The 23328-nt window shown below is 45.5% G+C and overlaps 1 protein-coding gene across 1 annotated transcript; it reads left to right on the top strand.

Moving 5' to 3' along the window:
- Nucleotides 1-368: 368 nt before the first annotated feature.
- LOC147113017 (catenin alpha-2) lies at nt 369-23328 on the top strand. Its single transcript, XM_085997881.1, has 9 exons — nt 369-589; nt 5703-5871; nt 6150-6365; nt 8823-9006; nt 10490-13864; nt 16152-16343; nt 18600-18772; nt 21230-21347; nt 22819-23328. The coding sequence occupies exons 3-9, from the start codon at nt 6160-6162 to the stop codon at nt 23014-23016; spliced, it is 4446 nt and encodes a 1481-aa protein (XP_085854007.1). The 5' UTR covers nt 369-589; nt 5703-5871; nt 6150-6159; the 3' UTR covers nt 23017-23328.

Raw genomic sequence — 23328 nt, 5'->3', positions numbered from 1 at the left:
ACTAGTCAGTTTTACCTTCGATTATGAAAGTGGGATTAATCGGATAGCTCTTTCAAAGAGCCGGCACAGGCACGATGGGCCGAACGGCCTCCTTCTGTGCTGTTTAAGTGCTGCTAGAGCTGGCGAAACATGACTAGCGAGGAAGATGGAAATAAGCACAGCAAATGAGCAAAACATACTTGAAATACAAAACGACTGACAAACAATAGACCTTTCGTCCTGATTTATTTTTAAAAATGCACGAATGGCCTTATGATCCTACTGTCAGAAGTGCGTAAATAACCCTCAGCCTCCCCCAGCACACACACACACTCTTTAACTGGCTTTAACTATTGCAGCCAGTGCTACCGCGCCCTGGCTCACGTGGCTTCTCATTGTCTTTCAGAACCTTGCCCGGAGCCGCCAGACAGTGTGAATGGCGGTTGCTAAGAGACGGGAACGCGCTGCGACCGCAGGGGTTGGAGCCGGAGTTCAGGCTTTGGGTGTGCACTTCACTGAAAAGCGCAGGCCTTTCCCCCTCATTCCTCATCTATAAGGACTGCCTCGCTGCCACACTCCCCAAATTACTGTATTCTTCACGGACTGCAAGGTAAGAGGAGGAGCAGGAGCCGGAGCCATGGAAATAGAGAGAGCTGTAGCGTCAGCACGCCTGTCACTGAATTTACCATGCGTAGATCTCCTGCTGAATCTGTGCCCCATTTATTGTGTCCGACCAGTTATCAGATTGACACAATGCATTTGAGCATTAATTATTTTTTGAATCGAATAAGAGGGGCAAAGAGAGGGTGTAAGAGCCATAAAAGCTTAAGAAAATACTTTAAAATAGTGGCTAAATGGCATAATACAGTTAATTTACCTGAACGACTTATTGTATTAAGAAACCCCCTATTTTCTTGCTCCAGTAGTATAGTCCGACACCCCCTTCATTCTTGCCACAATGGAACAGTCCCTAAGCCACACATGGGTGCAGCCATCTTACAGTTTTAAACTGCACGTGGTGAAAAAGGCAGAAGCTGTGAGGTTTGGAGCAGTACAGTTTTTGACCGTGTTCGTTTATACGTGTTTGCTTTGTAATTCTGTTTGTTAAGTGTTATAGTAAACCGTTTAAAAGACAAAGCTACGTTTGGGAACGTTTTATTTCGACACGCGTCTACTCGATGTTAAAAGCCCCACAGCCCAGTGGCCTGCCTGTTTGGAAACTAAGAAGCGCCACTACAGAGGGTATGAGAATAGAATGGCAGCCAATATAAAACGTAATCCAAAAGTCTTCTACAGGCATATAAATAGTAAAAGGGTAGTAAGAGGAGAGGTGGGGCCCATTAAGGACCAAAAAGGAGACCTATGCATGGAGGCAGAGGTTATGGCTGAGGTACTAAACGAGTACTTTGCATCTGTCTTCACCAAGAAGGAGGATACTGCCATAGACATAGTGCAGGAGGGGGTATTGGAGACACTTGATAGGATAAAAATTGATAAAGAGGAGGCATTAGAAAGGCTGGCTGTACTTAAAGTAGATAAGTCACCAGGAGCAGATGGGATGCATCCTAGGATACTGAGGGAATTGAGGGAGGAAATCACGGAGGTACTGACCATAATATTCCAATCCTCCTTAGATACGGGGGTGGTGCCAGAGGACTGGAGAATTGCAAATGTTACACCATTGTTCAAAAAAGGGTGTAAAGATAAACCCAGCAACTACAGGCCAGTCAGTTTGACCTCAGTAGCTTTTAGAAAAAGTAATCAGGGACAAAATTAACAGTCACTTGGACAAGTGTGGTTTAATTAAGGAAAGGTAGCACGTATTTGTTAAAGGCAAATCATGTTTAACTGACTTGATTGAGTTCTTTGACGAGCTAACAGAGAGGGTTGATGAGGATAATGCAGTTGACGTTGTGTACATGGATTTCCAAAAGGCGTTCGACAAAGTGCCACACAATAGGCTTGCCAGCAAAGTTGGAGCCCATGGAATAACAGGGACAGTGGCAGCGTGGATACAGAATTGGCTAAGTGACAGGAAACAGAGAGTAGTGGTGAACGGTTCTTTTTCGGACTGGAGGAAGGTATACAGTGCTGTTCCCCAGGGGTCAGTTCTAGGACCACTGCTTTTCTTGATATATATTAATGACTTGGATGTGGGTGTACAGGGCACAATTTCAAAATTTGCAGATGACACAAAATGTGGAAGTATAGTGAACAGTGTGGAGGACAGTGATAGACTTTAGGAAGACATAGACAGGCTGTTGAAATGGGCGGATGTGGCAGATGAAATTTAACATAGAAAAGTGTGAAGTGATACATTTTGGTAGAAAGAATGAGGCGAGGACATATAAACGAAATGGTACAATCCTGAAGGGGGTGCACGAACAGAGAAACCTGGGGGTATATTGTTGAAGGTGGCAGGGCAGGTTGAGAAAGCAGTTAAAAAGACTTATGGGATCCTGGGCTTCATAAATAAAGGTATAGAGTACAAAAGTGTGGAAATTATGATGAACCTGTATAAAACACTGGTTCGGCTCCAACTGAAGTATTGTGTCCAATTCTGGGCACCACACTTTAGGAAGGATGTGAAGGCCTTAGAGAGGGTGCAGGAAAGATTTACGAGAATGATTCCAGGAATAAGGGACTTCAGTTATGTTGATAGACTGGAGAAGCTGGGGTTGTTCTCCTTTGAGCAGGGAAAATTGAGAAGAGATTTGACAAAGATGTTCAAAATCATGAGGGGTCTGGGCAGAGTAGATAGAGGGAAACTGTTCCCATTTGCAGAAGGGTCGAGAACTAGAGGACACAGATTTAAGGTGATTGGTAGAAGAACCAAAGGCGACATGAGGAAAACCTTTTTTACGCAGCGAGTGGTTATGATCTGGAATGCGCTGCCTGAAAGGGTGGTGGAGGCAGCTGCAACCATTCTATGAATTTATTAGCAAGTGCAAGTTAGATAGACTGGGCATGAAAGCTGTAACAAAAAGTGATGGACAGGCAGAACATGGAGAGGGGGAACCAGTAACAAAAAAAGATGGATGGGCAGAACATGGGAACACAGGAACTAGTAGACACAGATTTAAGGTGATATGGCAAAAGAACGAAAGGCGACGTAAGAGAAATCTTTTTTATGCAGCGAGTGGTTAAGATCTGGAATGCACTGCCTGAAGGGGTGGTGGAGGCAGATTCAATCACAGCTTTCAAAAGGGAGTTGGATAAGTATTTGAAGGAAAAAAATTTGCAGGGCTACGGGGAAAGGGCGGGGGCGTGGGACTAGCTGAAGTGCGCCCTTGCAGAGAGCCGGCATGGGCTCAACGGGCTGAATGGCCTCCTTCCGAGCTGTAACCATTCTATGATTCTATAATAAAAACATCAAAATATACTTTGTTTTCTGTTACTGATTCTGGATTTTAGAAAAAATTATATTAATTAAGGCTTTTGGTTAGCAAACCCACGAGCCTTATCAGGATTTTCTGCCATTTAGGAACTGAAATCAGGAAGTACCTTTTCACTGTAGTGGAAATCTGCAACTCTCACCTCCAAAGGGCTGTGGATGCTGGGTCAATTGAAATTTTCCAAGACTGAGAACAATAGATTTTTGTTAGGTAAAGGTATCAAGGGATATGAAGCAACGGTGGGAAAATGGAGTTGAGGTGAAGATCAGCTATGATTTAAAAAGAAAGAAAGACTTGCTTTTATATAGCGCCTTTCACGACCACCAGACATCTCAAAGTGTTTTACAGCCAATGAAGTACTTTTGGAGTGTAGTCATTGTTGTAATGTGGGAAACGTGGCAGCCAATTTGCACACAGCAAGCTCCCACAAACAGGAATGTGATAATGACCAGATAATTTTTTTTGTTATGTTGATTGAAGGATAAATATTGGCCAGGACACCAGGGATAATTCCCCTGCTCTTCTTCGAAATAGTGCCATGGGATCTTTTACGTCCAGTTGAGAGAGCAGACGGGGCCTCGGTTTAACGTCTTGGTTTTACTAGATGCAGGAAGGATGTTCCCGATGGCAGGGGAGTCCAGAACCAGGGGTCACAACCTAAGGATAAGGGGTAAGCCATTTAGGACTGAGATGAGGAGGAATTTCTTCACCCAGAGGGGTGAACCTGTGGAATTCTCTACCACAGAAGGCAATTGAGGCCAATTCATTAAATATATTCAAGAAGGAGTTAGATATACTTCTTAAAGCTAAAGGGATCAAGGGATATGGGGAGAAAGCAGGGACAGGGTACTGAATTTGGATGATCAGCCATGATCGCATTGAATGGCGGGCAGGCTCGAGGGACCGAATGGCCTACTCCTACTCCTATCTTCTCTGTTTCTATGTTTCATCCAAAAGACGGCACCTCCAACAGTGCAGCACTCCCTCAGCACTGCACTGGAGTGTCAGAATAGATTTATGTGTTCAATATTTAATTGAATGGCGGAACAGGCTCAAAGAGCTGAATGGCCTACTGCTGTTCTTATATTCTTATGTAAAGGTCTTCACTGTCCTTATAGTTGGCGTCCAGGTGACTCTGAACACAAACATGTGATGTCCTTTGGCTCACTGGATGCCCTTGTGACCGATGGGTACCATATGGAATTTTGTTTTCTTTTTCACTAACCTTACCATCTTGAGTTAATTTGAGTTTGGGTGGACCAACACCAATTATTCCCTACAAATTCTGGTGGTATCACCGCTCTAAGGAGAGGCACTTAATTGTGTCCCTTTGGGGCTAGGCCTGCAATTTAATGCTGGAAACACATTGCATACTTGGAAGTGTTTCTGTGTGACCTCCTTACACCATAAGTAGGTGCGCTTTACACCCAAAGGCATGTGGGTTCTTTATTCAAAAGATGTCCCCTTCACAGGCTTCATATTCCAATATTTATAACCTTACATTTAGCCATGTGAAATTTTATCTGGCATAACTAAACCAGGCTCATTGACCCAGTTTTCAATTAATATGATCAGCCTTATCTTATGCTTGCCACCTGGTCATGTAGTTTGGTGTCAACCACCTACCCTGTCGGCCAGCGATGACACATTGTGTGAGAATTACATAGGAAGGAAATGATTAGGTGTGCTTTCCCTTTAAAAGAAAGAAAATGATGTGCTATTGCTATGATTCACTACATGTTATTTTGCATGTGCAAATGATCGTTTTTGATTTTCCCACATGGCAAATCTCAATGCTGCTGTAGGCCTTCTGCGACCAGTGGGTATCGCAAGGAATTACAACAGTGTCTGGTGGACACAAAATACTATTTTGTGTCCTCCATTATTTTATTACTTTGTTAGGTAAGGGTATCAAGGGATAGGGAGCAAAGGTGGGTAAATAGTATTTTGTGGCCCCTACGGGTCTTCTTAACAGATCATCTGCATCCCCGGGAAAAGGGCATCCGCGGGCAGAGAGTTGGGCTATTTGCCCAGCGAATGCCCATGAAATTCTCATGCTTGGTAAAAGCAGGCGTAAGGCCAGCTTTTACCAGCGTAAGAGTTTAAATGAAAATAAAAACACCTTTTTTTCAATCATTTAAACATTAAAACACCTATAAAATAAGGTAAGGTTATTTTTAGCCCCAATAAAACATTTATATTTATTTTTAAAAAAAATTAATTTTTGTTTTAAATGTTTAAATATAATGTATTTTCATTAATTTTAAATATGTATTTTTAAAAGTTATTTGTTATGTTAATTGTTTTTTATGTGATCCCCCATTCAAGGAATCCCCATAAGCATGAATGGGGCTCCCCCTTCTTTCATTGGTTGGGCCAGCCCACGTGATCCCAAGGATGCTTGCGAACTTCGTGCACCCATGGGAATACGTGAGCCTTTATGCATGTCTACATAGAGGCCCAGGAGCGCGAGTCTCCGTGGATCCAGGACCATCAGGTAGGTTCGTAGTTTTATTGCGGTTCAGAGGCATCTGTCCGCTGGAAGCTTTCGACTGCAAACTCAGGCCCAATATCATTTAGGTTTATAAGTTTCCCTTGTGTTTAAATGTCTGAATGATTATGTTAGTTGTGCCTCCTCATGAGTGGGCACTTGTAGATTGATTTTCCTGTTGATGACACTGAGGCAACCCAGTGTCACTCTTATTGGTCGACTAAAATAGGCATGTTGCTGTAGACAAACAGGCCCTTAGAATAAATTTCTTTCTACACTTCCAGGCTTATGTGAATGGCATCCTTTTGTCCGAATGGGATCGGTGCTCTAATCAAGACCAAGAGCGCTGAAAGAATCATAGCACCGATTGCTGCTCAAGTGTCCCATCTGATTATCCTAAGTGAATGGAGAGGCATCGACGATGAAAATTTCTCTGATCTAGAGCCAGCAGCTAAGGAAGTGGCTAAAGCAACTGAAGAACTTGTTAGTGCTGCAGAATGGTACGTCCCTGGCACGTCGATGGGAACAAACGTGTTTGTGGTATGAGTTAGGCTTTCTTCATAAATCACAGATGCCACGGTCACAAATGAGGTATTTAGATATGCTTCATGAATGCGATAGAAAAAAATCATATCAATCCCATTCCAATCAGGTATTCTAATTGTGAAGCTCTCCCGATGTCTTGCTGGGTAAAGCCGCCTCCCGAGGTGGTAATGAGCCACACAGACTAGGAATGTCTGAGGTTCGATCTCGGTTTTGTGCTGATTTCAGCCAAGGTTTTAGTAAGGAATGTCATGATGGACGTCAGTGTCCCTGGAGTAGGGAGAAGAAAAATCAGCGCGGGTTCCTGCTCTTAGAAACATAGAAAAATAGGAGCAGGAGTAGGCCATTCGGCCCTTCGAGCCTGCTCCTCCATTCAGTATGATCATGGCTGATCCTCTATCTCAATACCATATTCCCGCTCTCTCCCATACCCCTTGATGCCTTTTGTTCTAGAAATCTATCTATCTCCTTCTTAAATATATTCAGTGACTTGGCCTCCACAGCCTTCTGTGGTAGAGAATTCCACAGGTTCACCACCCTCTGAGTGAAGAAATTTCTCCTCATCTCAGTCCTAAATGTCCTACCCCGTATCCTGAGGCTGTGACCCCTCGTTCTAGACCCCCCCCCCCCCAGCCAGGGGAAACATCTTCCCTGCATCCAGTCTGTCTAGCCCTGTCAGAATTTTATACGTTTCAATGAGATCCCCTAGCATTCTTCTAAACTCTAGTGAATACAGGCCTAGTCGACCCAATCTCTCCTCATACGACAGTCCTGCCATCCCAGGAATCAGTCTGGTGAACCTTCGCTGCATTCCCTCTATGGCAAGTATATCCTTTCTTAGGTGTTCAGTGGCCCCTGATGGAATGTGCGTAAGAACAGGATTCGGTTCAGCTGTCATGTCCCACTTGGTAAAGTAGGTTCCTGATACTCGCATACAGAATGACCACTTTGCTGAGGTACAAGGGGATGTCCAGTAGCTGCATAAAACAATACTCCGGCATGAATCAGGAGAGGAGGGGGAAAGAGAAGAAAACACTGTGGTGGGAGGAGTATTCTATTTCTTTACAAATGGAGTTAAGATACAGATCAGCCAGGATCTAATTGAATGGTGGAACAGGCTCAAGTAGCTGAATGGCCTACTCCTAATCCTATCTCCAATTTTGGAAGATGTTTCTGTTTAGAATTTTGCTGTATATTTGTTGAGTTTATTTTCACACAAGCACAGTGGTCTTTCATTGTGAGCGATCTACTAAGTGACGGGTGCACAATGTGGCCACAGCAGACTTGCGGTGTACAGAATGGCAGCAGATTTATGGCCTGGTTCTCTTTTGGAACAATTATTGGACTATTCCCCCCCCTCCGCCATTCTTTGGATTGTTTCAGCACTGCCACACTGTTGGGTGGTGTGAAGTGCAGCTGCCTCACACTGCTGCTGCTTTTAGTGTATTTGCTTGCCGGGTGTTGTCAGAGCCAAATGCTAGCCCATTTGTAATTTCCCTCACTGAAATATTTTATTGTTGTACCTCACCAACTGTGTGAAACATCCACAGCCGTTAGTGGCTGTTCTCAGTAAGGTGAAAAATACTCGCTGCAAAACACCATTTCAGAGGCAGTCATGAAGGCAGATTGTATTCAATAGTTTCTCCTACAATCACGTGAGGGTGATATGAAAGAAATAACTCACTGTTTTAATCCCCTTTCTTCTCTTGAAGCGTTACATTTTTCAATTTGCCCCACACAATTACCTAGACACACAAGATAATACAAGACCCGAGCTAAAGGCAATAGTTTACCAAGAAAGTATAATGTTACAAATTAATGGGTAAAGGTTTTCAATGGATCTTAGGTGCTGGTTAAGCAGCATATTGCTTACTTTACATTATATATGAGGATATTACATTGGAGACATGTGAGATGGCAGAACACATTGAGCTGAAGAGGATGTTTCATGACATGCGATACTTGATGTGGAATTACACTTTGAACCACTAAATGGGTTATCTCAAATCTTATGATGTTGATTCCATGTCCATATATACTATATATATAATAATAGAAGTTTACACCACAGAAGGAGGTCATTCAGCCCATTGTGTGTGTGCAGGTTCTTTACTAGACTAATCCCATGATCACAAGAATGGTCATTCTAAGCCAGAAAAACTGGTTCACGTTGACTCTGTTCTAGCACCTGTTTTTGGTAAATGAAGTTGAATATTTAGGTATCAGCATTCAGCTGAGCCGATTTGGCACTGCACGAGGTATGTAGGCAGTGTGGGATGTGGTCCTGGGCAGAAACTTATGCAGTAAACGGACAGCAACTCTCATTTGCAAACGTTAACTTGTTTCTGTGATTTTTAAAAAAAATCAACGATTAATCCCATTTGTAATAGATTTAACTTCCTTTGTCTTCTTAGGTTTGTGGAAGACTCTGATGATGGTCAGCTGAAAAGCGAAATGGGCCTGGCATTAGAGTTGGCCGCAGTGTCCGGAAAGGGCATCCTGATGGCAGCCCAGAAACTTAGCATTCAGCCAGCACTCCGTGAACACAGGAATGAGCTAGTCGCCTCTGCTCAGAATGTCCTACAGGGGACAATGCAGGTCCGTCCGTTCTAAGCAGAGCCGCTGGTACAGCAGGCCCACAATCTGGTGCCAGAAAGCTTACAAGTGTTAGGAATTCTAGGTCTATCTTTTCAGCCGTCCAAGTAAATAATTTCAGGGAGACAGCAAGCATCGGCGTTCTCCACTGGAAGTACAGTGGGTAATGGTAACCTCGCCCACCTTGACAGGAAACCCACGGGATCGGGCGGAACGCTGGTCTTACACCCCGCCCATTGATTTCAATGGAGAGTAAAATCGGGGGGGCGGTAAAACCAGCGTTGCTCCCCATCCCGTCAGTTTCCCGACAGGCGGGTTAGATTCAAATTGCCCTCGCAACAGAGTCTGAACCTAAGTGTTGACTGCTATTGTACTCCAGCTCCTGCGAGGGAGACACAGTTTGCCATTTCTAGTTGTGTGGTATGGTGGTGGGAGCAAAGTGGCAGCCACGAAGGCGACTGTACACTGGACATTTTACCCTCCTAACTGATAGCATATGGCCCAGATTTTAACTCCAGGTGGATTCCCCGCTCAGGCCTGAGTTAAAATGACAGTCGGGTCTCAATGATGTCATCAGGCCACAACATGCATATGTAAAGAGGGACCCCGGTTGGCTCCGGGCACCTGTCCTAGCTGCAGGAAGCGTTAGGAATTCCAGGTCTATCTTTTCACCAGTCCAAGTAAATAATCTCAGGTGAGCAGGTTAAAATTGCAGATGTTGCGATCATGGCGGCTTTCGGACAGGTAAGAGCCAGGGCGATTTTAACACCCCACCCGCCAGGTTTCTGCTGAGCGAGTAGGGTTAAAATCATCCCCTTGGGAGCGGGATTGAAAGGTGGTTATCGAGGCCGGGAACACTTATGCCGAGAAAGGAAAAGAAACTCAGAATGGGGGTTGGCTAGTACGATAGCAAAATACTGCAGATGCTGGAAATCCGGAATAACAACAGAAAATGCTGGAAAAACTCAGCAGGCCAGGCAACATCCGTGGAGAGAGAAATAGAGTCAACATTTCAGGTCTTGACAAAGGGTTTGACCCGAAACGTTGACCCTATTTTCTCTCCACGGATGTTGCCTGGCCTGCTGAGTTTTTCCAGCATTTTCTGTTGTTATTATGGGGGTTGGCTATCCTGCTTCAACTGGTGAATGAATCTGCCAAGACTCATTGTCTACGCTCAGACATGAAGAGCAGCCATTCTAACCAAGTACTTGAGGCCTATTGGCACCTGTGGAACGGTATGAAGCAGGAGAAAGAGAAACGGAAATCCTTTAGAGTAGGATTATTATTTGTATTGGTTTCAATTGGTTCGGCAGGCAAGTCATTTTTTCATGCCTTGATGCCTTAAAATGTCATGGTTTCATTTGTTGGATTTGAATGTACCTCTGGCACATATCAGGGATCCTGAAGTGAACTATGGTCCTATTAAATGAAGATGAAATAATCCACTGGGTTTCTAAGAATTATATTTCATTTTTTTATGGATCAGATTCTCATGACAGCAGACGACGCGGAAGTCCGTCAGATTATCCAGTCGGCTCGCTGGCTGTTGGGCTGCCTGGTGCTCCTGGAGTCTGCAGGGGACATGTCGGCGCTGCTCGCCGCTTTCAGGGAGTTTTCGGAAGCGTTGCTCCTGCTCAACAAGCTGGCGGGTGGACGCCTCCAGGAACTGAGCGACCCCGTCCACCAGCAGCGTTTAAACCGAGCGTTGGAGACGCTTAGGAAATGCGTCCCGAGCTTGCACACGGCCACGCACGCCTGCATGAAGCACCCCCAGGCCGAACAGGCTAAGGCTGCCAAAACCTACATCGCTGACCAGCTGGGCGCCACAGTGACGGATATAGTGGCCCTCCTAAAGGGCGGACCTTCAAGCGACGAGCTCCACGGCGGAGGAGGGCAGTTCGCCCAGCGACTGCAGCAACTTCGGGACCTGGCGTCCAAAGCCCAGCGCTCTTCCATGGCACAGGGCAAGCTGGACAGCCTGGTGGAGGCGGTGGCCTCTCACTGCCTGCTGGTTGCGGCCAGCACATCAAAGGAGAAACTGGGGCAGAAGCTGGTGAGAAGGTGTGAGCGCCTCCTCCAGCTCCGGGCTCGGCTCTCCGACCACGGCAAGGTGTGGGGGAGCTCGGCCGACCGCCCCCAGCAGCCGGCGGGGGACTTTGAGGCCGAGTGCGACGCCCTGGTGAAGGCGGTGGAAGAGATGGGCCGATGCGTGGTGACCGCCACCCTCCAGCAAATGGTGCAGGTCTTCAGCGAGACCGAGGAGCCCCTGGAGAGGCTGCTGGAGGCCGGGGCAGCCGCTCCCTGCCCGCCCCACCTCCAGCCACTCCTCGCCTCCTTCCACAGCCACAGCCACCGCATGCTGAGGGTGGCGGCTCTCACCGCCGCCTGCTGCCCGCGGGCCGAGCATGTCCAGGCCATCCAGGGCTCGGTCAGGCGCCTGAAGCATGTCAGCGAGGAGCTGGCGGCCGCACTGAGCCACCTCCGCAGCAGCAACAGCAACAACCACCCCGGGAGCCCCGAGAGACTCGGGCTGCTCCGCCAACACTGGCTGCACGGAGCACACGGGCTGCTGGCGGCTCTGGACGCGGCGGTCGACGTCCGCGAGTTCATCCAGCTGTCCATCCAGGAGATGGTGTCAGACAGGGCGGAGTGTGAAGAGGCCGCGGGCCACCGAGACATCAGCCACTGGGTGCAAAACCTCACCGGGCGGGCGAAACGTGTGGCACAAGCTGCCAAGAGGTGTGTGGATAAAAGCGCCGACCCAGTCTTCCGAAATGGACTCCTGGTTTTAGTCATTCAGTCGGAAAGAGCCATCCCGCCAGTTCAAGTGGCGGCTGGTCGCTGCTTGGGGAACCCGTCGGATGCGAAGCTGAGAGTCGATCTCTTTCAAAGGATACAACAGTTGATTGACTTGATGGGCGAGGTGCGCGATGGTGTTGATGGCATCAACCACCCCGACCTCCTCAGTCCCTTGCGCAACTACGCTCGTAAGCACCAAGCTCCAGAGATGAGTTGCTTAAGTAACTTGGATTTTTCATTGATATACACCGAGGACCTGAAAAAACAAAAGTTGGCCAAAGCTTCGGAATCCCTGGATAGTTACTTGAGCAAACCTCTCCCACCACATGATCCGACTGAAGAGGATTTTAAAAGTATGAAGGACGCAAGCACTGGGCTTCCTGCCGAGTTCCCCCTTATAGTGAAGGATCTTATCTCTGCTGCAAAGGCTGAAGACATCCCCGCAGTCAACAGCGCTTGTGTAGATATACTCGAGCTGTCCAACTGTTACATGGACGCTGCCAGGGAAGCGGCAACAAGCACAGATCCATTCGAAAAGAAAGGAAGACTTGAGTCACTGAAGGGCGAAGTGGCGGGACTGACGCCACATCTTCTCAGCCTGGCCCGGGAAGTGGCGGTCAACCAACAGCGGGACATAGATCGGCTCTACCGTGCAGCAGCGGCTTGGTGGGACAAGATTAGTGATATGAGACCCACCCTTCAGAGAGTGGCAGGTCCCTGGTACGCTGCAGTAAAGCAGATAGTCCACAATCTAGCTGGAAACAATCTCTCGCAGGACCTTCAAAGTACCGAAGATATTACAGAGATCATGGGTTCACTGTCCAAATGTGTGCAGTTGGCTGGGGAGGCCACCAGGGCTGCTGATGGCGCGAAAGGTTTTGGGCTCCTTGGGGCTCGGGAACAACTGGTGCAAGTCCATTCGAGGCTAAAAGTGGCGCAGAATAATTCCAAAATCTTGAAAGATAAAATTGTTTGTGCTACCAAAGAGGCGCCACTTTTCAATAAAGGAGGGGATAAGCTGGAAGGAGCGTGTCTTCTGTGGTCTGTCTCCATCCGGATGCTGCTCTCTTCATTAGATGGCTTCTTACACAATGAAATGTTTCTCTTCACTGACCTGAGGGACGCTGCTGAACACAAGCGTCCCCTTCAAACTGCATTGCCGGCTGTCTCTGAGAATCTGCTTCGGCTACAACAGGCGGCCAGATTGTCTGGCCTTTGCTGCAGAGAGAAAAACGTCAAGGCCAGGCTTTGCCGTTTGAACGACGAGATGAAGGTTTTTGGCGAAGCGTTAATCCGGGCTGCAGAGACCCTGCACCAATCACCACTGTACAAGAGTAACCTTTCTGTGCGCTTTGAGCTCCTCCAAAGACAACTGGCAATAAAAGTGAAAGCTGTAACTTCACTGATGGACCTTGTCAATCACAACTGTGCAGGGACATTAAAACGGCTCTTCCATCTGGCTAAAAGTGCCGCCCAAAAACACGGAGATGGGAAAGTGCTACTAGTGCAGCAGTTTCAGAAGGAAGTGGATCTGCTACTGATGGATATCGAGGAGGTAAAGGCAATGGTGGAAAATAGTCTTTGCAACATCACAAATTTGGAATCCAAGGAGATGTTGGCATCGATTGTTACCGACCTCCCTTTCATTACTTCTCAGATAGTTACAGAAGCCAAGCAACTCTCTGACAACGCTGACAAAGACAACGTTGCCAAACTCCAGTACCTTGCAAGAGACTGGTGTGCCAAAGTTCACTTCATAGTGACACGACTTCAGGATGTGGGTGTAAATGACCAAACCTGCAAAGACATTAAGCAAAGGTTACAGAATAGGGCCCTGGTTGATCTCAAGTGTGATTCTTTGGCCAAATCCCTTTCTAACCAAGAAGAAAAATTGACAGAAAGGACGTTGATTGCAACAGAGGATTTGCCACATCGAGGACACTTAAATGTATTAAATGCACCAACAGTCTCAACAATCAGAGGAGACGACCACAAGCCAAGCGGCCGACATTTCACATCGACTACAGAAGGTTTGTGTTCCCAAGACATTGCACTTGACAAGGTAAGTGCTGGGTTATAGCGGGTTCTGCTAACAACGTAAATCCAGAACAAAGATAACGCAAATAGGGATAACAGAGTAAGAAAGTATGAAATGCCTATTGATCGTTCAGCGATGATGATCAACTTGTATCTTATCAGTTACAAAGGCTGCGGTGATAACACACCACTGCAGGCTGCCTGACTGAAAATTGCACGCCTGCCAAAATGAGTGTGTATGCCTGCACAGTGCTCCGCTCCCAACTCATATCAACTTTTAACTAATTTGACCGCAAGTGCATTTAAACCCGACTAGACCCCGTGGTGGAGCTATACTCCAAGCAGTGTCAAGTGGCGTGAGATGTCCTCCATGATGGGTTCTTCCAGCATTGTATTGTGGAGTCAGATCTGGACCTGACTCCAGAGTTACATCGGCGCGAAGTAGTAGGAACTGTACCCTCAACCATGTTGAAGGCAGATATCCATCATATAGCTGATAAAGAAACTGTAAGAAACATGGAAACATGGAAAAATAGGAGCAGGAGTAGGCCATTCGGCCCTTCAAGCCTGCTCCACCATTTAATATGATCATGACTGATCCTCTATCTCAATACCATATTCCTGCTCTCTCCCCATACCCCTTGACGCCTTTTGCGTCTAGAAATCTATTTCCTTCTTAAATATATTCAGTGACTTGGCCTCCACAGCCTTCTGTGATAGAGAATTCCACAGGTTCACCACCCTCTGAGTGAAGAAATTTCTCCTCACCTCAGTCCGAAATGTCCTACCCCGTATCCTCGCGGCGACAGGTGCTGGAAGGCATTACCTGGAGGCGGTTATGACAACACGGTCTCGTGTAGCTAGGGTTCAATACTTACCATGGTCAAGTTGCAGAAAGACAACCAGATGCTGCTGAAATTGTGCAGCTTCAGTGTTTCATGGGGTGCGATATATTGTGGTTAGGAGGTTGGTAATTATGCACATATGTTTTTTGGTGGGTTGTTGGGAAGATCCTGATACCTGCTGTTCTAGTGAGGTGACAACCCATGTTTATCAGTTATAAGCAACTAGTAACAATGGGGGGGGGGAGCTAAGTGTGTTTCTCTGGGATTAAAGCGGCTACAATATGACAGCTGGCAATGAGAGTCTGGATTGAAGTTACCCTCTTTGGCAAATTCAACAATCTGATACCTGAGCCAAACAAGTCGGCAGTACTTCAAGGCACTGCTGATGACTGACCAGCCAGCCTGGTTCAGTAGTGGAGCCGGAGGAGTAGATGTCACTGGGGGCTGGGATTCTCTCCAGTTGAATCCAGATAACCTTACAAACCAGTGCCCCAGCAGGTAGGATGATCCTTATGCATACTTGAGGTTTTCCAATGCCTTGGCTCTACCTATTCTCCCTGGGGTGTGTTTGTACAGGGAGAAAGTGCACATCCCATAGTGGGCAGGCGGAGACTCGACTGGTGTGGATTTCTTAGTAGCTTTGTTTAGAGAGTCTTAAATATACCAAACACAAAAAAAGAACCTGGCGATCATGGTCTAGGTCAACACGTGAAAAGTGGCCACATCGGTCAGAAGAGTAGGAAGACAATTAGAGGGTGGGGATTTAAAAAAAATGTGACTAGGATTTTGCAGCCTGCAGATTTAGGTAAAGGGTTGAGGGAAAACAAGAGACAAAGGGGGTGAATATCCGCGGGGGTTCTCCCGATCGGAGGCAATAACTTTGGCGGAAGATCTGTGGAAATCCCGGAGAAATGGCATGTCACACGACTGGTTTCCATGTACAAATAGCGTATATCATTTTTAGTCTTTGTGGGAACTGGGCAGCACAGTGATTAGACATTGGGACCTGGTTTCAAGTCTAGCAGAGGCTGATGGGCTGAAAGTCTCCTCTGTCTGCTAGCTATAGTGATCCTATGTTAGTAGAGTTTGGACAGTCCCTGTCCATTTCCGAGTGAGCATAGGCCTATAGCACAAGTCTGCTCCTAATTCAGCAATAATTGGCAATGTCATTCAGGCGGACCAAGGATTGTTGGTGTGGGAAATGGAAGCAAAATGTCACACTAACGCCCTAGGGGGTGCCTTGTTAAGGTTGGGACTGAGGTACATTGTTGGAGTGGAGTGGAGGAAGCTTTACTCTGTATCTGGTTGTGTATAACTGATCTGGGTCTGCTTGATGCTGACGCCATGTACCGGAAATGGAAAATGTTCAATTCCCCAGCACTAAGATCCCTCATCTTGTTGTACAATAACAAAAAAAAAGGGTAGTCTTTGACTAATCTAACTCTGGCTTGTTTACATTTACTCCAGTTTGTCAGCAGCTCTCTACATGAGTTCAACTCCAGCAGTATAGCACGTCCAATTGCTGCTACAGCTCTGTGTCTGAGGGATGAGACAGAGAAATGGCACGAAGACAACAGCAAGATTGTGCAGGTCACCAAAGACATGGCTGCCCAAATGTACCACATGGCACAGTTTCTGAAAAAGCAAGGACCTATCAAGGTAATCTGTATTGTGCCGTTGCAACACATTCAGGGCACAGGTCCCAAATAGCAGTATAGTGACACTGCACCAACACATTCAGGGCACAGGTCCCAAATAGCAGTATAGTGACACTGCACCAACACATTCAGGGCACAGGTCCCAAATAGCAGTATAGTGACACTGCACCAACACATTCAGGGCACAGGTCCCAAATAGCAGTATAGTGACACTGCACCAACACATTCAGGACACAGGTCCCAAGTAGCAGTATACTGACACTGCACCAACACATTCAGGGCACAGGTCCCAAATAGCAGTATACTGACACTGCACCAACACATTCAGGGCACAGGTCCCAAATAGCAGTACAGGTATAGTGACACTGCACCAACACATTCAGGGCACAGGTCCCAAATAGCAGTATACTGACACTGCACCAACACATTCAGGGCACAGGTCCCAAATAGCAGTATAGTGACACTGCACCAACACATTCAGGGCACAGGTCCCAAATAGCAGTATAGTGACACTGCACCAACACATTCAGGGCACAGGTCCCAAATAGCAGTATACTGACACTGCACCAATACAATTTCAACAAGGCATTTAAGGTTTAAAAATGAATCCCTCAGTCTTGGCAGTTTAAAACTTTCCACAGTTCTTAGTTGTTGAAAGAGGTAGGCCAGGTGGGGAAGACACCAATAATTCTAATAACTTTATTAAACAATTATAAATATTAAAGACTATCTGCTTTTACCAGCCGTAAGATTTCTAAGGGTTTTCTGCGGGCGGAGGTTCTCCAGAAAGCGGAACTATCTGCCCGCAGAGGCCCTTCTCCAGGGCAGGCATCCGGTCTGTCAAGAGCATTCTTGACAGATCGGAAATGTCGGTTTTCAGCGCATGCGCTGCGCATCCCTGAAACCGGCATTTCCGATGTCCCTACGGGTGGGTACACAGCGCGTACACACCCGTAGGGATCAGAATATCCATCCCATTAAGGTACAAACCGTGAAAATATCAATCGGCAAAGACGATTTAATGGGTTTACATGGTACGTATTCATTAAAAATAATCATCTTTTATCAGCACGTTAGCAAGATGTTACTAAGATTATAAAAGGTCCAAGATACAAAAGCTCAAAACAACTTGAAAGATACGAGTTTTTGCAGTCAAGGTCCACGCTGCTCCCAATAGGAACGGGTAACATCGCTTCTTTTGGATCTATTGCCTTAGCTGCTAAGATTGTTAGCAATCTGACTTATTACCTGTGCTTTGTGTTGTACTAAATAAAACTCTTTAATTACCACAGCCATTTTGGTATAGCCTTCTTCTGAATTGCTTACATAGTAGAGGGCCAGCGTACAATGCTTTATTGTTTTGAATGAATCAGTCAACTGTGTCGCTGTTCATCCCTGGGAAGAACAACTGTGTTAATGGATGGTATCTGCTGCTGTCACCCAAGGACAGTTAGGGATGGGCGATAAAAATTGGCTTTGCCAGTAACGCCCATATCACATGAATAAATAAAAAAAATCTCCATGTCCCAGAAATGTCCGGCTTTATGTATTCGTGCCTTTCCTGGGTGTGAACTACATCCTACTGTTTCAAGATGCACTGCATGGAAGTATTAACATACTCATCCATTGCACTGTGTTGATCACTGGCACTCATAATACACCCTAAGGGTCTTTGGTTGCCCACCTTCCCATCACCTATATACCACAACCAATTTGCTGTTTCATGTATGTCTGGGTCTCCATTCATGAGAATAACTGAGCTAGACTTCAATCCTGTTCTCTCTCCTTGCCTTGTTCTCCAGCAAAAGGAAACTTGGGAATTAATTTAGTAATCCCAGCTTCCACACAGCCAGTGAAAGGGCCCCATTGGTCCTCCATAGTTTCTCTCCCTTTGGTGAAGTGACTGGCCTCCACTTAGTAACTGCCCACGTTGGCATGATTAAAACCAAAAGGAATCACAGGTACAAGTCCGTGTCTGTTCACCTTGTGGTGCAGTGTAGTAGCATTCCTGAGAGCAGCCTCAAAGCAAAACATTGGTTGGGATTACTGCCCATCCTAAATGAAAAATTGGTGAGCAATACTGGTCCAGATAGACTAAATCTTTAAATATTGCAGCAATGCAGGTGGTTGTAAACACTATTTTAAAATCTAAGCAAAGTTTTCCACTGGAAGCTGTTTGTTCAGTGATTTAATTTGATAGCTTGCTTTTCAGTGTGCTTTCCTTACTTAAGCCTGTACCAATTTTGCCCCAATACAGACAAAAATGGAACTAATCTCTACTGCCAAACAGATTGCTGCCAGTGGACAAGCTGTTGCAAAGTTTGCTCAGATAATTGCAGGTCACTGCCTAGACAAGAGGTGCGCGCAAGACCTGAAGTGCGCGGTGGAACAGATCCCAACCATCAGTAATCAGCTCAATATTATTTCCAGGTACAGTAACATAAGTGACTGATTTAGGCCAGTAGATGAGTGCTTATGCTCCACACTTAGACAAACAATGTTTGTCAAGGGTTCCTTTTCAGATTACGGAAATACTTGCAGATTTCTTAGGCCGTTACTCGTGGTGAATTGGGGAGGGTGGTGCTGGGAAGTGGAAGGGTGCACATGTCCACTGAAAGGATTTAGAAAGAAATTTGTAAGAGTTTTCCCCAGAGACAGTGGGGTAGATTTTCATTCTTAGCACCTAGACGGTAGTCTGGTGGAGTGAATCAGCTGCCCTTTATCGAACCTGCCCGATTATTGTTCCATTGTGAGTTGGGAATACCTGGTTCATCTTCCTCAAGCTCTTTACCTACATTCCACAGGGTGCTAGTAACTGTGTTGATACTGGGGCGCAGGTGGAGTGCTTGACACAATCTGCTGCGATTGTCAGGGTCTGTGGTGCCACTTGTTGGCCTCCTCATCTTGGAAAGAATGTATAGAAAGAGAAAGAGGAGAAGATTTATAATGCATTTCAAAGAAAATGGAAATAAAAGAGGGGTAAAATCAGATTGCATCATGTAGCCTCTTCCTTGAGGATTAAGAAAGTAAGTCAGTGTAGGAGGGATAATAATAAATACATACTTGCACTATTGGTCCAAACTCAACCTCACCAATTTCCCCCCAGATTCACAGCTAAAATGGGCCAGGGCTATGTCCTTATGCTGGGTACACTGCTTCAGCATAGCAAGACCACCTTCTGCTGTGGTCCTCTCTCATTGTTTGTGCACTCCCTATGCCTATAAACAAAATACATTCAGGTAGATGTTAGCAACCACCCGAGCACCCGACTAGCTTCCTTGTGCATAGATCACCTTCCTCCTGCTACTAGGATTTTGAAAAGGAACTTGCCTTGTGCATCTACTGGCAGTACTCTTTGCAAGGTGAATTTTGAACTATGTTATTAAAGAAAGAACTTTTATTTACTTAGCGCCTTTCACAATCTCAGGACCTCCCAAAGTGCTTTACAGCCAACGAGTCACTGTTGGAATGCAGGGAAACGCGGCAGCCAATTGCACACAGTAAGATTCCACAAACAGCAATGAAGATAATGACCAGATCATCTGTTTTTAGTGTTGGTTGAGGGATAAATATTGGCCAGGACACCGGGGAGAACTCCTCTGCTCTTCTTCAAAATAGTGCCATGGGATTCTTTACGTCCACCTGCGAGGGCAGATGGGACCTCAGTTTTATGTCTCATCCAAAAGATGGCACCTCTGAGTGCAGCACTCCCTCAGTTCTGCACTGCAGTGTCAGCCTGGATTATTATATCATTGTGCCTTACACCTTCTGTGTTGTGTGAAGAAATGTTGCAAGAAGGGGTCATTTTTCTCTGAATGCTCTAGCTGGAGCTTGCAGGAAACATCTACATTGGGTCCATGCCTTATATGGATGAAGAGTACACATTTATAGAAAATTGGGTACACTTATCTTGGCATTACTCCTGATGCTACTGAACTTCATTCGTCCCTAGTTGCCATATAGCTGAGATATTGCATTCATTTGTACAGCTCGCACCTTAGATTTAACAGGTTGGCCATCTTTGGCATTACCCTCCTTCGCAGCACCTCCTGTCGCAAGGTCTTTGAAATCTAATCAACTTGCCAGCCCTGCTGTCCTATGAATTTAACCCCTTGGGAGCTCATTAGCATTTTTAACACATTTTACATCAAAGTTCTTAGGTGGCGGTATGGTCCGAAATCCCAAAGCGTGATATGCATTGATGCTGAAGTTTGTAGTACCACAACGTCCTAAGACGGCATCCCCCACAGTGTAGCACTCCCTCAGTACTGCACTGCAATATTTACCTGAATTATTATACAATTGTGCGCTACAATTTCTGTGTTGGGTGAAGAAGTGTTGGAAGAAGGGGTAATTTTTCTCTATAACATCCCAATCTCTGTAACCTCCTCCAGCCCTATAACCCTCTGAGATCTCTGCACTCCTCCAATTCTGCCATCTTGCGCATCCCCAATTTTAATCGCTCCACCATTGGCAGCCGTGCCTTCAGCTGCCTAGGCCCCAAGCTCTGGAATTCCCTCCCTATACCTCACCTCCTCTCTATCTCTCTTTCCTCCTTAAGACGCTCCTTAAAACCTACCTTTTTGACCAAGCTTTTGGTCACCTCTCCTAATATCTCCTTCTGTGGCTCAGTGTCAAATTTTATTTGATAACACTGCTGTGAAACACCTTGGGAAATGTTATGATGTTAAAGGCGCTATATAAATGCAAGTTGTTGTTGGAACAGTTGGGTGCTGTGGTGGGAGGAACTATACATTTTTCCAGAATCATTGAGCTAAGGTGGGCCAAATGACCTTTCCTTTTTGTATCTAATGATAATGTTTCGCAACAATTTATTTCATAATGTGCATCTCCAGTTATAAATTGTGTCTTATTACATTGCTGCAGCGTAAAGGCAGTTACACCAAGTGATAAATCAGCAGATGAAATGCTGGTAAAGAACGCTGAGAACCTGATGAGAATTGTACTGCAGACCATCCAAGCAGCAGAGGCAGCATGCATCAAGGTAAGACAAGGAAAGTGTCACCTTTGCCCTCTTTCCTACCACCATTTTGCCAGTGTTGTTGGTCCCTTTTGTTCAAAAATGACACATAGCTACTTCTATATAGACACCATTACAGTGTTTCTGTAGATTTGAGTATCAGCAGAAATTCTTCATTCTAATAATGTTCTGCTGGTTACAAATCGCCAGGTGACTCAGGCTATAGAGTTAAAGTATGAACGATCCATTACTATTTTCATCACCAATTCTGTGTCTCTCAAGATCCTTCACTATATACAGTACCAGTGTTCCACCATCTCATCTAGGCATTAAATTTACCCATGAATAGGAGAAGATTTTGTTTGGACACCAATTCCAATATCCCTTGTAATTTGTTATAAAACTACTGCTTTTCTGCCCCTTTGGCTACTTGGGGTTGCTTCTAGGTCTGTATAATTATCATAGCAGAGCTGGAATGTCACCCATACAAGTACAATGTACTGGTAGGAACTTGGTCAGTGCTTCCCTCCCTCATTCTTTGATTCCCAGTGATGCAAGCTTCCTGGTAGCAAATGTCTGCCACTGTGCCAGAAGATGTAATCTCCCAATCAATTCTTTGGCAGTAACACCCAACTAAACCTCCTCGAATCCACAGATCTTCACATTGTATCAATCAAGTTCATAGAATTACATAGAAATTACAACACGGAAACAGGCCATTTGGCTCTACCAATCTGTGTTGGTGTTATCTTCCACATGAGCAGGTGTCCCAATTCCATGTGCCTGCACTGTTCCCATATCTAGTAGTACAGCTTCACAACCCTCTGTGTAAAAAAAGTTTTTCCTACTCTCCATCCTAACTAATACATTGAACCATATATTTATATCCCCTTGTTCTAGGCCACACAAGCACTGGAAACAGCCTGTTTCTATCTATTCCGTCCCACCCCATCATAATTTTTACCACGTCCGTCAAATCACAGCATAATCTTGAAAACAGCCCCAATTTTTCAAGTCAACAGCTCCTATTTTTCCTCTCCCCCTTGGCTTAACATCCTTACATTCTACTATCAAACTCTTATTTGCTCCTGAATATCTACCATTCATCATCGCTTTATTCCTAGTACCATTCCAACCCTGGAGTTCCAGCATGGAAGCTGGGGCCTGCTATCACCAGATCAGCTGTGTGTGTTGGTTCAGCTTTGTCATAACATTGGGCTGTTTAACTGCGTCAAGCCATTTCTGTCAATGATGCCACCAGCACTTACTATCTCAAAACGATCATTGGAAAAGATGAAAAAAAATTATTAAAGTAGTCTCTGACTCTAGCTGATTTTAAAAATGTTCTTGTTGGTGGAGCGTTCCTCTTCTAACTATTACAGCTGTACTGTAATATCAAGATGACCTCAATATGTATGCCCAGTTCTTATGCGAGATCAGATAATGGTTGTATTAATATAATAGATGATTCTAACACATCACTCTTTGATTCAAGGGTCTAAGGCAGCCCCCCTCTAACACAGATGAAGCTGAGGCTGCTTCCCTGTGCATTCAGTGGAGGAAGAAGTTGCAGCAGTACAGAGCCCATGAAGCCTCCAATCCAAAGACATCAGAGTTAGGGCTTCGCCAGACAAGAGCCAGAGAAGGAGCGCCCAGCCTGACCTCTATTTGTAAACTTCCATACTTCCTATAACAAGCCAACCAATGGCATTTGGGTGACCAGTCACAATTTTACATAAAGAAAAATGTAGACTTCAAAATCCTATACTTCATTAGCTGTAAAGCGCTTTGGGACATCCAGTGATCATGAAAGACGCTATATAAATGCAAGTCTTTCTTTTCCTGCAGTTATACAAATGGCAGCAATTGGCTTTGGAGGTGTGAAGTTTACTGTATAAATTACAAAGTTGATTGCATTGTTGAAATACATTCAATTCCTTGTCCAAACAAGTCGGAATTTCTATCAGGAAGACCTCCTCTGCAGGAATAAATTGCAGTTAAGGTA

Source organism: Somniosus microcephalus, chromosome 9 (assembly GCF_052327205.1).
Source record: "Somniosus microcephalus isolate GS21.2 chromosome 9, FLI_Smic_1.0, whole genome shotgun sequence".
NCBI lineage: Eukaryota > Metazoa > Chordata > Chondrichthyes > Squaliformes > Somniosidae > Somniosus > Somniosus microcephalus.
The sequence above is the reverse complement of the archived record's forward strand: the minus strand, read 5'-3'. Positions and strand labels throughout refer to the sequence as shown.